General features: G+C 39.1%; 1 protein-coding gene across 3 annotated transcripts in view; it reads left to right on the forward strand.

Annotated features, from left to right (window-relative positions):
• Positions 1-12,180, forward strand: part of LOC100889171 (anti-sigma-I factor RsgI2) — a 32,481-nt gene extending 20,301 nt beyond the window's left edge. For 2 of the 3 annotated variants that reach the window (XM_030980673.1, XM_030980674.1), the window contains 8 exons: positions 3,260-3,366; positions 4,476-4,556; positions 4,958-5,104; positions 7,241-7,520; positions 7,741-7,895; positions 8,553-8,697; positions 9,834-10,035; positions 10,515-12,180. In XM_030980673.1, coding sequence (XP_030836533.1) covers positions 3,260-3,366; positions 4,476-4,556; positions 4,958-5,104; positions 7,241-7,520; positions 7,741-7,895; positions 8,553-8,697; positions 9,834-10,012 — 1,094 coding nt within the window. In that variant the 3' untranslated portion in view covers positions 10,013-10,035; positions 10,515-12,180. The remainder of the gene's footprint in view (positions 1-3,259; positions 3,367-4,475; positions 4,557-4,957; positions 5,105-7,240; positions 7,521-7,740; positions 7,896-8,552; positions 8,698-9,833; positions 10,036-10,514) is intronic. The other variant, XM_003724599.3, reaches the window with a different exon arrangement.
• The last annotated feature ends 4,549 nt before the right edge of the window (positions 12,181-16,729 follow it).

Genomic DNA, 16,729 nt, shown 5'->3' on the forward strand with positions numbered 1-16,729 from the left:
GGCATAAGAGGGGGTAAGATCCACATTTCAAATTTCTTTCACGAATCTTTATTGATTTGACGGGAAATTTGAAAAAATTTAGACCCTGTTTTTCAGACTCATCTTGTCGATAGTTTTTAGATTCAGGCTGGGAGATGGTGACCTGTTAATATCGAGCCGACTAGGTCCTGGCCCTTAAAGTCACAGTAGCTACTTGCGCCCTCTATATAACAAACAATGCCTATATAATCGGTGACTATTTGTCCCTCATGATCCTCTTTTTCTTATGTTATTTGAGAGCTGAGTTGATGATATAACCAAGTGTCCAGTGACCTTGCAGGGTGGTCTGATCACTCCTTTACACTAGTACAGATGGCCTTTAAATTGTGGGTGAATGGCACGCCCTGTCAGAGGTCGGGATAAGCCTTGGGGGGGGGGCAATAATCAACACAGATACATAGTTATTTTCGTTAATTTCGTTATAGTTTTTATTTTATTTTATACCTCATAAGAAAGAAAAAGAGGGTCCTACGAACTTTCTTAGGCTTGTTAAATTTTTTCTCGTAGTATTTTGTCTAATAACACAAGTGTCATAATTTCGGACCTTTAAACAATGTACACCGATCGGATATCAGAATCCTGTGAATGCCTTTCATATGATCTCCTTGACTAGTTTCCTAAATGAACATCAGTCCTTTTATTTTTGAAGATTACTCATAGACACCGAAATGTTGTCTCTTCTCAGGGACGTCACTAGAGGGCGTGTGCGATTTAACACTCATCAATTATTCTTCCTTGAAGAAAAAAAGAATGTGAAACTTAATTTTATAAGCCTCTTTTAATCAAATGGACCAAACTGAATATTTAGTCTTTCGACGTTAGCCCCCTCCCCCCCCCCCCTCCCCTCGTAAAAACAATCTGAACGGCAAGTTAATTTTTCAAACCTTATTTCTTTGTCGGAAAAAATGGTGACTATTTATTCTTGTTGGAAAATCATTGGCTGACTTGTGAGCAAATTTAACCCCCCCCCCTCATCCTCAATATCGTCCAGTCTTAGAAATGAGAGAAGAAAAAAGAAAAAACAGAAAGTATTACAAAGCCCACCTGCCCGGCTTTTTTCCTCTGAGCAGAGGTTAATGTGTCTTGGTGATGGAGCAAATTTTACTCGGCATCATTTTAACTTTGAAAGGTTTGAAGTTCATCAGGGTTTTTTTTCTTCTGGAGGCTAATTTTTCAAACCAAACATTCTTCAAACATTACTGGAACATGTCCATGAGCTTGGATATGACCTTTCATCACCTAAGCAACTAATGTATATAAACAAACTTTGATTTGATTTACATCCTCACTACATCAACTTTTCAAAGTCATTGAATATATACAGTATCAATAAAGGGTGTTTCCAAGTGCGTAGCCAGGATTTCATTTTAGGGGGGCGGTAGTGAGCACGCGAAGCGTGCGAACCACTTACAGAGCGCGCGTAGCGCGCTCCGGAAGCTTTGACGTTTCATCAAATTATTAGAGAAAGAAGACGATTCGTTGGGCCGTTCTCGACTCTTAATCCTTATCTAAATTCAGTTTCCTTTGACGTTTCATCAAAATATTAGAGAAAGAAGACGATTCGTTGTACCGTCCTCGACTCTTAATCCTAGTTTGAATCAAGATCCCCTTCCCTCGCGGGTAGCGCGGAAGCTCTGACGTTTCATTAGATTATTAAAGAAAGAAGACGATTCGTTGTACCATTCTCGATCGACTCTTAATCCTCGTCTGAATTCAGTCGTACCGATTCGTTGTACCGTTTTCGACTCTTAATCCTTTTTCTTCCTACGTCCTCTTCCTTTCTTCTGGTTATCTCTTTTTTCTTTTTTTTTGGCCGGCGTTTTTTCGGGGGCGATCGCCCCCCGCCCCCCCCCCCTGGCTACGCGCCTGGGTGTTTCTATGAGTTGTTGGGAGACACGCACCCCTTTTTTAACGGCAAATCTTACAATAATAATTATATGTGCTTATACTGTATAGCGCCTAACACTTTATCAGAACTCTCTGAGCGCTCTACAATAATGCGGCATAATTACCCTGGCTTTAGCAGAGCAGCTGCCACGCGCTCTGCGTTTCAAGGAATAAATACCTTTACTTTTTTTTTACAATAGGGTAGTCTGTTGCAGAGAGCTCTGCAATGTTTGTTTTTAATGTGCATGCAGGTCCCTCTGTAAGAGACTATCCTGCATTCGCATTAAAAAAAAAAAACTTTTCCCATTAAAAAAAACAGACCATAATACAAAGATTCTAAAAGGCTGAAAGGTTAACAAATTAAACGTATATAAATCAGCTGACAATCCATTATGAGAAAGTGTGATACAAATACCGTGCAAACTAAACTGCCTTAATTTGACCATTACACAGAACGTAACATAAAGCTGTGACTGGATGACTGCCCCCGGACCACTGCACAACGGAAAACTGTCTCCTATAACAGTCACCCTATAAAATTATATTATAATTATTTCTCTAACTCTTTTCTGTATATGCTTTATATGTTTCCTATATTATACGTGTTGTATTTTTCTTGTATACCCTGTCAGTGACATAGTTGTGTATTGTTTACTACATTGTGTCATGGACCTGGGTTCAAACGTTTATACTTCTTTGTTTATTACGCTGAATAAAGATGATATATATATACTCCTTTTTTAGCAATAATCACGACGGACTACTGCCTCAATAACAGCTATCTCATAACAAGAACCCCCCCCCCCACCTCCAGGACAACTAATCCCTAAACACACCCTTGTTTATATGATGTGTAGTATAGTTGTTCATTCACTTGGCTTTTAATCATTAGGTTGAGGGTTCGAATCTCTGCACGTTGCGTATATCTTTACACAAGCATTTTATCTACGGTTCTTTCTCTCTCTCTCTCTCTCTCTCTCTCTCTCTCTCTCTCTCTCTCTCTCTCTCTCTCTCCCTCTCTATCTCTCTCATTATTAACACGACCTACTCTGTTGTATATCCTGTAGAAATCATATTCGAATGACGTTACACGTCATTTTAATGTTCACACATACCAAATGGAGATTAACAAAGTCATGGAATTGCCTTAGTAGGTTGATTTTTCGAAAGTTTTCGCGATCGTGCTAATAATAATTTACTATAGGGTAGTTGTCCGGGTTGAGGTATATAGGATGTAGTTGTCATATGTTCCTAAACTAACATCTTCCTTATGTTTATAAAAACAATATTTGACTTTATGACTCGTCTTTTGTTCCTATGTCTTCCTGGACAGCTGCCCGAACAGGCAACGACAATGAAGTGCCCGTATCCGGCGAGTTAGAGGACGGACCTGAACCGGTACCAGTAGTGAACCGGCCCGTCACCACCACCACCAGAAAGGTAATTCTTTCGTAACCACGTTTATCATATCTTTCTTTTACAGATGATTGTGTTAATTAACGACCTGCGTTTTTCATTGGGAATTGACACCATTTTGGGTGTTTCTGTTTACCCAATAGATGGCGACGTCAGTCGCTCAGTGTGAACTATACTTTTATGATCAACATTTGATGCATTTGATGCACTGCGCCCTCTAACAATCGCTCCGTATTAAAGGGAATCTCATCATAACGTTACCCTCAGACACGAAATTCGAAGACAAGCTGGAGTACATTTCCGGTAGGTCACAGTTTAGCTGCCTGGAAGACTTCCTGTACACATAATAACTGTTAGTTTATAGTCAGAACAGCGTTAACTCAATCATACCAAATAACACAGAGTTAACACCCTTCTGGCTCTCAACAGCTCAACCAACTTTGGTGTCAGCAACTTATGAGGCAATAATAACGGAAAGAGACATCAGTAATATTGTCAAACTGACTCCAAACCGACTCCAACCGACTGGTTTTTAGCCATTGGAGGTTATGTAATTATTGGTGTCGATCTCGTTTGTGTCACTTTGGTATCAAGCAGTTCAAATCTATTACTGTATTGAATCGGTTGCAAAGAATTTTGATTTGGAAACAAAACTCGAATTCATTTTCAATACCCTATATCATTGCCTTAGAAAGTCATGTTCAGATGATGTACTGAGTCATGTTCCTTTTCTAACATTTCACAATGCGACGCTCAAAGCAATTGAATTGACCTGGGACTGAATTGTGGAAGTTTTTACATGGTGTTATACTGTATGGTGTTGTACTGTATAGTAAGCATTTTTCGTTACAGTATTCAATCTATGATCATTTCCTCTCTATATTCCTAAAATGGCGGTTGAAAATGCGTATTACATGACTTGTGTATTTAAAAAAAAAAAATATTATTCATATTTAAAACGTCATTTAGCAGGGTGAATATATTATTCCTTTTAATATCCTCGGTATATGACGTTGAATCATATGCCGATTAATACATAATCTCTTGACATAAGTGATAAGGCACCAATATTACAAAATAATTTAATGACATGACCGTTGGTGGCGTTGTTTCAATCGCTATGTGGAATACAGGCGACCGTGGTGATGGAAACGGTACCCAAGCCGAGCACAGCTGAACCTTTGACTAGGAAGGCGACCACCATGGCCAAAGAGGTATTTTGACTACACAAACCTTCATGTGACATCGTTGTCTTCTCATCCGTGTGTGTCAATAATCTTCATAACGTTTTGTTTTTATTTGTTTGAAACCATAACTGTTGTTTGTCTAAGTGATCATGATTACTTTTCCTGTCATGTTCCTTTCTAATGTTTAGTTCTAAATTGGCGGTTGAAAATGCGTGTCTAACTGTTAAATGTATATAATTGATTTTATTGTTATTCATATTTTAAACACCCTTGAACTTGGTGTATATTATTTATTTTAATATCCTCGGTATGTCATTGAATTATAAGCCTAAGTAAGTAAGTATACATATTCTGTTGTCATACGTGATAAAGACACCAATATGACATGACCGTTGGTGGCGTTGTTTCAATCGCTGTATGGAATATAGACGACCATGATGGAAACGACGATGGGAGCGATGATGGAAACGATGATGGAAACGATGATGGAAACGATGATGGAGACGACACCGAAGCCGGTCACAGCTCAGCGTTCTGAGCGTTCGACTAAGAAGGCGACCATCATGACCACCGAGGTATTTTGACTCCACAAACCTTCACGTGACATCGTTGTCTTCTTATCCGTGTGTGTCAATAATATTCATAACGTTTTGTTTATTTGTTTGACACCATAAAAATTGTCCTGTTGATCATGATTAATTTTTTTAACGAATAATATTTCATATAATTTCTAGTTTTTAAATTTGATCCGTCAAGCTGTCGTGTTTTAATGTTATCTCTTTATTAATTAAAGTTGTCATAATTTTCATCATCATCTTTGAACACCAGCTTCATCAACATCATCATCATAATCGGTATTTTTTGTTGTCATTTTCGTTCATCGTCTCTTTTGTGTGGATAACTTAATTTTTTTATAAAATTCAGATTCATCGATAATGATTTTCCCCGTTTAGTTATCGTTTTTTCAGTATTTTGTCCATTGCCTCGTGTATGGCATCATTGTCAATCATATGTATGACTGAATTGTTCAATAAGATTCATTAATAATTTCGCATTTTTGTATTATTAATTTTCATATAACATAAACTCAAATGTTTCGTGTAGCATTGTGGTTGTTAGCATTCTTTCAATTGCATTAATATTGATACGATTTCTTTACTAAATTTCATTTCTATATTTAACTCCAGGGAATTACTGTAACTCAGTTCGTGTGGCATACTTGATGATCATAAATTTTCTATACGTTGGTGATAATCTCCTTGATTCAACAATATTGATGTAATTTTGTGTTGTAACCCATGTTTCGTGTGACAACATTATGTATGTGTTGATAACTTTAATAACAATCTTCCATAATTATTCATTCAATGATAATGTGTGTGATAATGTCGATTTCTTTTCATTCTTTCATTGTCAGTCATCTGTATGTGAGGATAACTTATATCTTTGTGATTTCTAACAATGTTCATTTCTTTCAATGGTGATTCAGAGGTGTATTGTGTTTTGAAGTATGTGTAATGCGGTACCATAGTAATTCATCAGCGTGGGTGTTTTGATATAGATCTTCAGGATTCATCTATATTGAAGTGTTTTCTCTACTAACGGTGATTTCTTCTTCCTTCTATATGTTTCTAATACTGATCAACAAGCATCATTTTACTAACTACATTTTATTTTTCTATTTGTAATACAACAAGAATTAGTAATGTTTTGATACTGGTAATAATGATTTCTGCTACACCGACGTCTCTTCTGTTTTTCGGCAATGCTCATTCTTTAGACTCAGACGAATCGCAGGAACATTACACAATTCCAAATGGAGCGTTGGACCATATTTGCTAACAAGCCCCCCCCCTCCCAAAAAAAAATCGTCATATATTCTCATTCGTCGACAACAAAATTTAAAAAAGAAAAGTTCCTCTTATTTTCAAATTCGCTGACATGAGTTGAGATCAAATTTCCAAGGGGCACCACCAACAAGGATAAGGTCTCCATATTTTCCAACAAATTGGGATCTTCTGACAGACTTTTGGAGTATTCTTCAGTAATCACCAAACAACAACTTTTCAAGTTCTGTTTATTTAATGTTCAATCTTGAAACAGTCGTTCCATTTCGATGTAAGTATTAGGATGCAAGCAACCTCTACGAGTAAACGTTGTATTATTACATTTGTATAATTAGATTTGATTTTTTTAAATGTTTAAAAAAATTAGTTGTTGATGATAGTTAAAATTGACTAATTGCCATGAAAACCCTAATTAATAACAACAACAACTGTGATAACATGTTGTTGTTTCCTTTTTATGGTCATTTTGCACGTGTTCTTACGTTGGCTACGTGGGTAGACTTTCTACACTGGAATCTAATGAATAAAATTACATTTACTTATAATTTGGTTTGGTTAAGTAAAATGGTTTATCTCGTATTTAGATAATAATTATCTGAGCGTTTTCACTTTATCAAGCCAAAATAATTGGCCACAATGTCATCATAAAGCAAATTTGGCACCAGCGTGATCAGTATAAAAACGAATACAGCGTGTAAATCGTTGGAAAACTTTTAGGGGCCCGAATATGGAAAACGGCAAACTTTGTCGAGGCTTTAGGCTTTTGTTGGCTTTAAGTACTCGAGCCAACTTCATGTGCTTAATTTATGGCGATGACAAGGTGTACCTACAATTCATTCATAACGCGTTGCTTTTATCTTGCAGCCGGCCCGCCCGGCCAGAACAACAACAACACGCGCCACAACCACCAGGAGAAGGAAAACTACCACCACCCCACCACCCACCACAACAACCATGCCTCCTACCACCACACCCACCACCACTGTGCCTCCTACCACTACACCCATCCCGACAACCACGCCCATGCCAACCCCGCTTAACTGTGCCGAGGTGGCTCAACGAGGAGAGACTGTATCTGGTTCGTTTCTCATCGATCCCATGCAAAATGGAAATTCTTTCCGCGCCCATTGTGAGCTTCCAAAAGGTACGTGGTCGTTTTCATCACCATCATCTTCTTCTTTTTCATCTTTTTTTTCCTTCTGCATCCTCGTTTTCTTCAGATACCATTTTCGTCACACAAAAAAGAGCCACACCTTGCCCTTGGTGGTAGCGACGTTAAGTAAGCCACTTGACTTTCAAAAGCATTATTGTTACACTTTTAATTTTGGTTTGGTTTCTTTTTCTTTATCCTGTCCGCCCCTTAGGTGTAACGTCAATCGGACACAATGCGACAGCTGAGGTTCTCAACAACGGCTTTGAAGATCCAGGAAGCTTCCATCTCCATCCAGCCTACGTTGCCACACTTGGCCAGATGAAAGCACTTACAGCAGTCTCACAGAACTGCAGCCAGTTTATCAAGGTAATGGTCCCATTTGACTTAGCCCGTCTGGTATGGTCTTTGACGCATGATGTGAGAGTAAAGCTCGTTGCACATGAAGCGTCATTTATTGACGCAATACTCCGTCAGTCACTCGCACAGTTAATCGCGACCCATGTGAGATTGACATCGTAGATAAAGTGATTACAAAACGGAGCTTTTAATTACTGCTGCATGGGCAGGTTGTCTTCATCGTTATTGAGCAGTTATTTACCATATCATTCAGAAATGTCCCTTTTCTTAAAGAAACTAAGTAATTACGCATTTAACCTTATAAAAAGCATATGTAAGAAACAAAACTATTCCTTCATCAAGAACTAACAAAAATGAAAAATTCATGACATTTTCTGTACAGAGGAAATAGGGGGAGGACCTACAAAATACGTCACAGCGTTGTCAGTTTATGTTTGATTGAATACAACTTCAAAAATTCCTAAACTCTCTTATTTATTATCGCATTTTGCTCAAAATTTTTACTGATTTGTTTTTCTAACTTTTCCTGGGTTTTTAAACAAATAATGAAGACTAACTAAATACCCGAGTGGATTTCACCTATAAGAACTACTCTGTTGAGGTGCCGCAGATGATTATAATGTAGGAGTCAAATGTGATGTTTTATAATTTGATTGACTTCTCCAGTACCGATGCAGAGCGGCTGTTCTCCTAGCTTCGGAGAAGAAGACCGGTTTACGGTACGGTTATTGGGTCTCGGTAGATGGGGAGCAGATCGTCAGTTGGGGCGGTGCAGCTATCAACAGTGGCAAGTGCGCATGTGCGACTACAGGTGAGTGAACCCACGCCTTACGACCCCGTAGTTTCTCTTGTCCCCGATCTTCATGTTCCCATCTTCTATTTGCCGAGTTTGGGTGCCATGTTGGATTATGAGTCGGCTGGGCATGACTCGATTGGAGCTCGGGGAATGGCTTAAGTGGCTCGTTGTAGCTCCTAGTATACCCGTGCGGGCTCACGGGCATTTTTAATACACTGGTAATGTATGGGCGAGTTTCCACGAGTTGTGCCGAGCTGACCCAAATTCTTAGCGAGTTGTGCTGAACTGGCTTGGCATCCTACCCGGGACAGGGCTCAGAACTCGAATAGTCATCGAAAGTGACACCTAACTAGGCACCTGATAATATCTTAACTCTGGACCCTGTTCGAAACCCGAACTGGCTACCCGTCTCGGCACCCAAACTTACGCCCAGCTGTAGACCCAACTTCGGATCTTGCTGTGCTCCTCATATAATTTGCGCACGGCACCCAGCTTGGCACCCGGTTTGAAACCCGACTCATCACCCTAGTTGTAACCGTACTCGTCACCGGACTTATCATCCGAATTATCATCTAACTAGGCACCTAACATCGTACCAAACTCCTGGTTTGAAACCCGAATCAAAACCCGACTCATCAGCAGCACTCAGCGACTCCCAGCCCTAAACCCAGCTTGGTGTCCTTTTCTACACCGGATTTGAATACGTACTCAGCACCCAGCACGACACCCATCTCGGCTTCCGACTTTGCACGTAACTCTCCCCCCCCCCCCCGATTTGAACCTAACTCGACACCCAACTCGTCACCCATCTTGTCACCCGTTTCGTCACCCTCTCGTCACCCAACTCGGCAACCACTCGGCAACCACTCGGCACCCTATTCGGCATTCATACACATATGTTCATATAAATATTTTGAGTATATGGATTTTCTGGGCATGATTCTTGTTTTCAAAGACCCACATAAAAATTATTTTCATTATGATTATATATGTGCACAACCGGGCATGCTTGTTTTAGTAATCAAACCGACAATTCTTACCCTGTATTTTAGATTAAACTTGAATTTGCGACAATAAACATAATCGAAAAGACTTTCAAGATGTCGACACCATGCACTTGTGACACATATTACTCATTTTGCTTCTCATAGTTGGCGGCTGCATGAGCGACAAGATGTGCAACTGCGACTCCAACCCGAAGAATTACGCCGTCGATGAGGGCCTCATCACCGACAAGCCCTACCTCCCCGTGACCGATGTCTGCCTCGGAGATACAGGCAGTAAGAAGGAGGAGGGTTACGTCACACTCGGCCCCCTGCGATGCCAGTAAAATTTAATCTGTCCTCGTAGCAGGTGAAAAAAAAATTCGATTTCAATTCATTTTTTTTAAATTTAACAAAAAATACATAATATTATACAATATGGGATATAAACAATTCGCTCTATCGACAATTGATAAATTGAATAAAATTGCTAAGACTCGTGCCCCGGTGAAAATTTCTCTGCCGCCATTATTCTCAATTGCCTAATCAAACACTATGCCTAACCATAGAAAAACCCTAAAAACCTAATTGAAACCCAATCACAACCTTATTTAACCATTATCATATATTTTTGACGAAATAAATTCTGGTACAATTGTCGTCAGAACAAAGGACTTATGGGACAAAATAGCGTGTATTTTCTTTAAAGTTTTATATCTCGAGAATGGTATAAGAGAGGCTCGCCAAATATTATTCATATCTGTTAAAGAAAATTCGTTTTTATTATGTCTGCATGCAACTCTCTTTCTCAATAAACATTTTGTATGTCATTATTTTATATGTTTACAGATGTCAACACTACGAAGGAACGTATACCTTACAAGCCTGAGAATATTGTTTTCGTGAGCTAATCATCTTCATCTTCATATTCATCTTCGTCATCTTCATCGTCATCTCGTGTTTATGATGACAGAAAAACCTTTTCTGGAACTTTTTCATAAAATATATGGAACTTTACGTATCCAATACATTTACTCAGACCGAATCGCAAATTCAATGAACATCTTTGTTATCAGATTTAGGTTTAGATATAATAAGGAAATAAGTCTCTGAGTTTTTTCTTAATTGAGGTTTAAAGTCAATTTGACAGGTTTTTATCAGATTGTAAATATGTATTTAGGCTTTGTCAACCAAATGTCGCCAATAGTAACAAATAGAGAACTGCTTTAATCGTGTACAAAAACATATGAATACGTTTCATTTTTCATTCAAGGAGAATACCTGGATGGATGAAATGTATATTTTCAGTCATTTTAGTTGAAATGCAACCAGTATTACAAAATGTTATCTTGTTGTACAAACTTTAGTTTAGTCTTTTTCGTGTTGTGAATATTGCAAGGGTAATTTACCGCATGTATTGCATGACATTGTATCATTAGATGAGATACTTGCCCATCGACGAATATGTAGCAGCTAATAATTTATTCAGCAAATTACAAGGGAATGCCACACGGACAGTAACCATGGTAACAGGACAAAATTGCTATTTTTGCCTAACTTTTGTGTAGCAGGAATCTGCATTTTTTGTTCCTACTGATTTATGTAACTTCCTGTTGTAGGATACGATGATGTACTTGCTAATAAACGGAAATTGTTGAAAAACTTTCTTTTCCAATTTGTACACATTCAAAGATCAAATACATGTAGTAAAACATCATCAGTAATAAAGTTACTCAAAATTCTGTATGTTTCAACATTTCTTTATCACCCAGCCCGTCAATGTTGTTCATTGATTGCGTTATGCTCTTTGAGGTGAATAGTTGAAGACATTAGTTGCAAAACAAAATGTATTTTTGTTAAAACAATCGTTGTGCGCATATTTTCCCCGTGTGGTATTGCCAAAAAATGAAATGTAACTCCTAGTCCGCAAACAGTATTACTCTTTATGAACTATACTTGACGCAAGGAATTGTTTAATGTTTGTTAAGACTTGTTGTAATATTAATGAATTCATTTGAACAAAATGCATCAATAAAAACAAATGTATAGCCTATTTTTTTCTTCAAATCCAAGTGGTAATGCATCCACTTGTGTTGACATTTGAAACTGTAGATACTTATGATAATGTGATTGATTATTACAAGGCACTTTTTGTAGAGGAAATTGAATAGATAAATAAAATGACGAATAAATATACAAATCAATAAATAAATGAATGGATAAAAACAGTAATAATACATTGACCATACTTCAACTACCAAAAAACAAATGGTAACCATTTTTGTTGATATTATTTTATTCTTTGATATTATATACGGTCCAAAAACCAGATCTTGCCTCATTTTTGTAAGCTATGATTTGTATGTTAAGTAAAGAATAACATTTCCATTTACATGTTTAAAAGTTTTAAAAATACATGTCTAGTCTTATGGTACTGATAATAAATCGTAAATTATTTGTACTATTTTTATCACTGGTAAAACTCTAAATAAAGACTCTTCCTTTAGTTCTAAAATAATACTTCTGTCTGATTTGTCTTAAAGGTTTTGTTGTATGTGGCTTAAGCGTTGGTCACATCCCACCGTGCGTGTTTTTAGTCCGTACGGTTTTTGGGGAGGCCACGGCCGCCACGTTTTTCTGAAAACGTAGGGAGGGAGTGGCAGAGGCAGGGAGGGAGTACCGGCAACGCGCGTCACACGCACTGTGTAAGTACGTGGCCCGCACGCCACGCCTGGCCGTGAACGGTTGCGTGCATCGTACGTTGCGCACGTGGTAAGTGCGTTGTACGTGCTTACAACGTGCTTACAACGTACGGTCTCCGTGCGGTTGCCACGTTATCGTACGGAGGCCGTACTTACAAGTGCTACTCACGTACGGTGTCCTTACTCACTCGCATGTTGTAAGTGCGTGAACGTGCGATGAACTCGGTGTTTATATAGGACGACATTCCGATGTTCTCCAGAAGTCCCAGCTGTTGCTGCCTCAAGATGCCGCCCATTCCACCGAAGAGACTATATACTGCATAAGTCAGTGCGAACAACGTGCGTTGTAAGTGCTTACTCGGTACGGTCCACGTCCACGTGAGTTATGCGTGCTCATTGGATAGCTGAACTGGGGAAGTGGCGAGTAAGCACGGACCACGCACTTATCACGTGCGCCTTTAAAAGACGCACGGAGTCAGTGCGTTGTGCGCTCGTTGGCAGTACCGGGCACGCACGTCACACGCACTGGGGTGAATCAGTAGCCCGAACGCAGCCCGAACGCAGCGAAAGTTCCTCATGCACTAAAAGTGCTACGGTGTGTCTGCGTGCTCCCAAATCCGTACGGAGGCGGTACTCATCACGTACGGATACCCAAATTTCGCCCACGTTTTTGCACGTAGACAGCACGCACTTGCAAGTACGGCGGGACGTGACCACCGCATAAATTAGGCGAAGTGAGTCAAGTTGCTTACAATTTGTGTAGAATTACATTATATAACAACTTTGATGTCGGTTTTGTCGACAATATAAGCAACGCTTGTGCCCCTTTCCATCTCGCTCCCCTCTTTCAATCCCATTTCCCTTCACTTTGCCTCACTCTATTCTTCTGGTTTCCTATTTGTCTTCTTTTCTGCACATGTGTTTTTACTGAGATTTAGTTTCTTTAACTTGTATTTATTAATAGTATTGGGTGATAAGAAATTTCCACCCATCTCATTTTCCGTACCACGATGTCCATGCTCTTTAAGACCCCTCGACATATACTTTAGCATGACATTTCTAACCAATTTCAGTCATCGGATTTTTATTTCTAATAATATATATATTATATACTATCAAATTAACATGCTTCATTTTTTTTAATGAAATTAAAATTACCTTTGGTATGACCTGTATATACCGTTACACACCCATTTACCTGTATGAAATATTAAATCAATTACTAATTTTGCGGACTGTTAGCAAATATTCGGTCACCAGAAAATTAATTATTGAAAGGTGCACGCCCTGAACATAAAACATGTAAGTAGGTCATGAGCAAGGGCACGGTTTAAACCAGTCCAAAGCCAGACAGAGCCGGAGGAAGAGAAGGGCGCACCCAGGAAACTATGGAGAGAGAGAGAGAAGGCGCATTTATACTGTCAAATACCTCATTTTGAAAAGTCGCGATGTTTCGTGCACCCGGTTACACTTGTGCTGAAACATCACCGACGGAGCTGTTCAGCGATGTTTTGGCGTGTTTCGGTTGGTAATGCGCACGTGCAGTCTTCCCGACCTTTGACCCCGGCCTGCTATAAGATTTTTAGCGCGCGCAATTTCCAGCTAGCGCTATAGCTAGCTAAATAGCGATACATCCCATGCGCATGCATGCGATATGTTTTGTTTATCTCGCGTGTAGTATTTGAGGCAAGAGTGGATAAGTTACGAAGTACGGACTACGGCTGCTGATTCAGTTTTCCCAAATTCAATCGAAATCTAGTAGTAAAAACGATATGGGAAGGTTAAGAAAATCATCGTTGTTAATTGTTAATTTCATGCTTTCACTCATTTCTCTGAAGCCCTTTTCCCCACGTTTGCAGGGACGCTTGGAAGTCTGGTGGAGGAGCTCTCCCTGCCTCCACATCGAAATCAAGAACTTCATCTCATCATCAGTGACAGTCCAATGGGAATTGTTCACTTCCATATTAATTAATCTAACAAAACACTCAAATACTACTACTAGACAGATATGGCCAGACGGGAATAACGAAGATTGAATAAAGGATGAGTTAACGGAATTGGAACAAACGGAGCTGAATGAACGGATAACACGCGCGACGATGGAAATGCTATAAATATCACACGGGAAGAACGTGGTTTAAAAGAGCGCGGGTAACAATCCGGAAGTGCCGGAAGTCACGTGCCTAACATCGCGATGTTACAACTGCGAGCGGTTATACTTGCCAAACACGCCAAAACACGCCAAAACACGCCAAAAGATTACACTTCGTTTTGGAATGTTTGGGGCTTGGCATGTCTGCCGGTAAAGCGTAGTTGCCCTTGGTAACATCGCGGCCAGGCTCCGGTTTGGCATTTTTTGGCGTGTTTGGATGACAGTGTAACTGCCCCTAGAGAGAGAGAGAGAGAGAGAGGATACAGAGGGAGAGAGAGAAAGAGAGAGAGAGAGAGAGAAAGAGAGAGATGGTGAGAGAGAGAGAGATAGAGAGAGAGGGGGGAGAGAGAGAGAGAGAGGGGGATAGAGAGGGAGAGAGAGAGAAAGAGAGAGAGAAAGAGAGAGAGAGAGAGATAGAGAGAGAGAGAGAAAGGGAGAGAGAGAGAGAGAAAGAGAGAGAGAGGTCACAAAGCTTAAAGTGGTTTCTCAAGTGTATTTATCAATATCTGAAAGTAGATAAAAAGAGAAAATTCCAAAACGATTTGAGATTAAGGGGAAAATATTTGATAGTCTTATTTAGTATAATAGTCATCCTAATAACAATAATAACAACAACAAAAATATTTATAATGAAAATGATAATAATGCATAAAATAAAGTACCTTTTGGTAAAAATTGTGCGGCTTGGGCATTTGGTTTCAAGTGGATTTGGCGCCTTACGAAATTATATTTTATTGTTATTAAAATTGCTGCCGGTCGTTAGAAGACAATATTTCATTATGGGGGGGGGGGGGGGGGCAGGCCTACATGGCACCCTCGTCCGGATCCTTTACCTGAGCTAACAAAAAACAGCTCAAAGAATAAAATCCATAATTTTATTTTGTGTCGACACACCTTTCTCTCTCCACCTCTTAACGCACCTACCCGGTGTTGAATATTCTCGTCATTAATCGTGTTTGTACAGCAATAAAAGCTGGTGTACATAAGACCCATTGTTTGTAGAATAGGAGGAGTAAGATCGACTTTGAACCGTAGATCACCCGTGTGAAGAGCTGAGACACCATTGCATGTTTACAGGATGGAGCAACATCGGAACAAAATTAAAAATTACAATACAAGTAAATGGGATGAGACAAAGGACTACGTCAGATGATGATGGTGTTGGTGGTGGTGTTGTGCATTTTGGTGGTGGTAGTGGTAGTGGTGGTGTTAGTGGTGGTGGTAGTGGTAGTGGTAGTGGTGGTGTTAGTGGTGGTGGTGGGGGTGGTGGTGATATTGGTGGTGGTGATGAAGACGGCGATAGTGATGATGAAGATGATGATGATGATGATGATGATGATGATGATGTTGTTGGTGGTGGTGGTAGTGGCGGTGATGTTGACAGGGACAATCATCACACTGATATACTAATGACAACAATGACGATGGTGATCATCATAATGAGGAGGAGGATGAGGCTCATGAGAAAAGTGATGATGAATAAAATCGATAATCACATACTTCCTGTATTGATATATTTAATTAAAAATAAGTGAAAGGAGTTGACAGTTTTGTTCAACTGAATCAATGCTTATTTCGAAATCATCCTGATGGGATTATTTTTCAAAACAACGGAGTTTCAATCATGTTAATTGGATGTAATTTTAGGATGTCGTGAAAAACAGTTGTATGCAAAAATGGCAAAATTATGCATTATAATTATGAACAAAGCACGTTGTTCTTGTTTTTTCTTCTACTTTGAATACAAAACATATCTGCACATTTAAGCGCAGTTCGGGCAACAAACGGTCAAAGCAATGAGGCGAACACGAATACATAATAGTCACCTGTTTATCAAAGTGTCAAAATCAATATATTTTATGTAGTAAGAATTAGTAAAATACCTTTGTAGCACCTTATTACTACGTCATCAGAATGTTAGAATTTCGATTAGTCATGTAAATGTTAATATTTGAGCAGTGAATCATTGTAATGTCCAATGGCCTAAATGGTCAATAAAACCAAGCCGCACACAAATGCATTCGAACAGAGGTGAATTACATAAATAATCTTAGTCCAAATCTAAGTCGCAAACAAATGCATGAGAACAGAGATCAGCAGCATAAATAATCTTAGTCTAAATCTTTTCTGTCCTTTCTTTTCCTTATAAGTCAGTATCCTTTTAACATTCCCCCTTCTAGTATGTGTCTACAGTAATTTGTTTCCTATTG

Source organism: Strongylocentrotus purpuratus, unplaced genomic scaffold (genome assembly GCF_000002235.5).
Source record: "Strongylocentrotus purpuratus isolate Spur 01 unplaced genomic scaffold, Spur_5.0 spur5_scaffold_11, whole genome shotgun sequence".
Taxonomy (NCBI): Eukaryota; Metazoa; Echinodermata; class Echinoidea; order Camarodonta; family Strongylocentrotidae; genus Strongylocentrotus; species Strongylocentrotus purpuratus.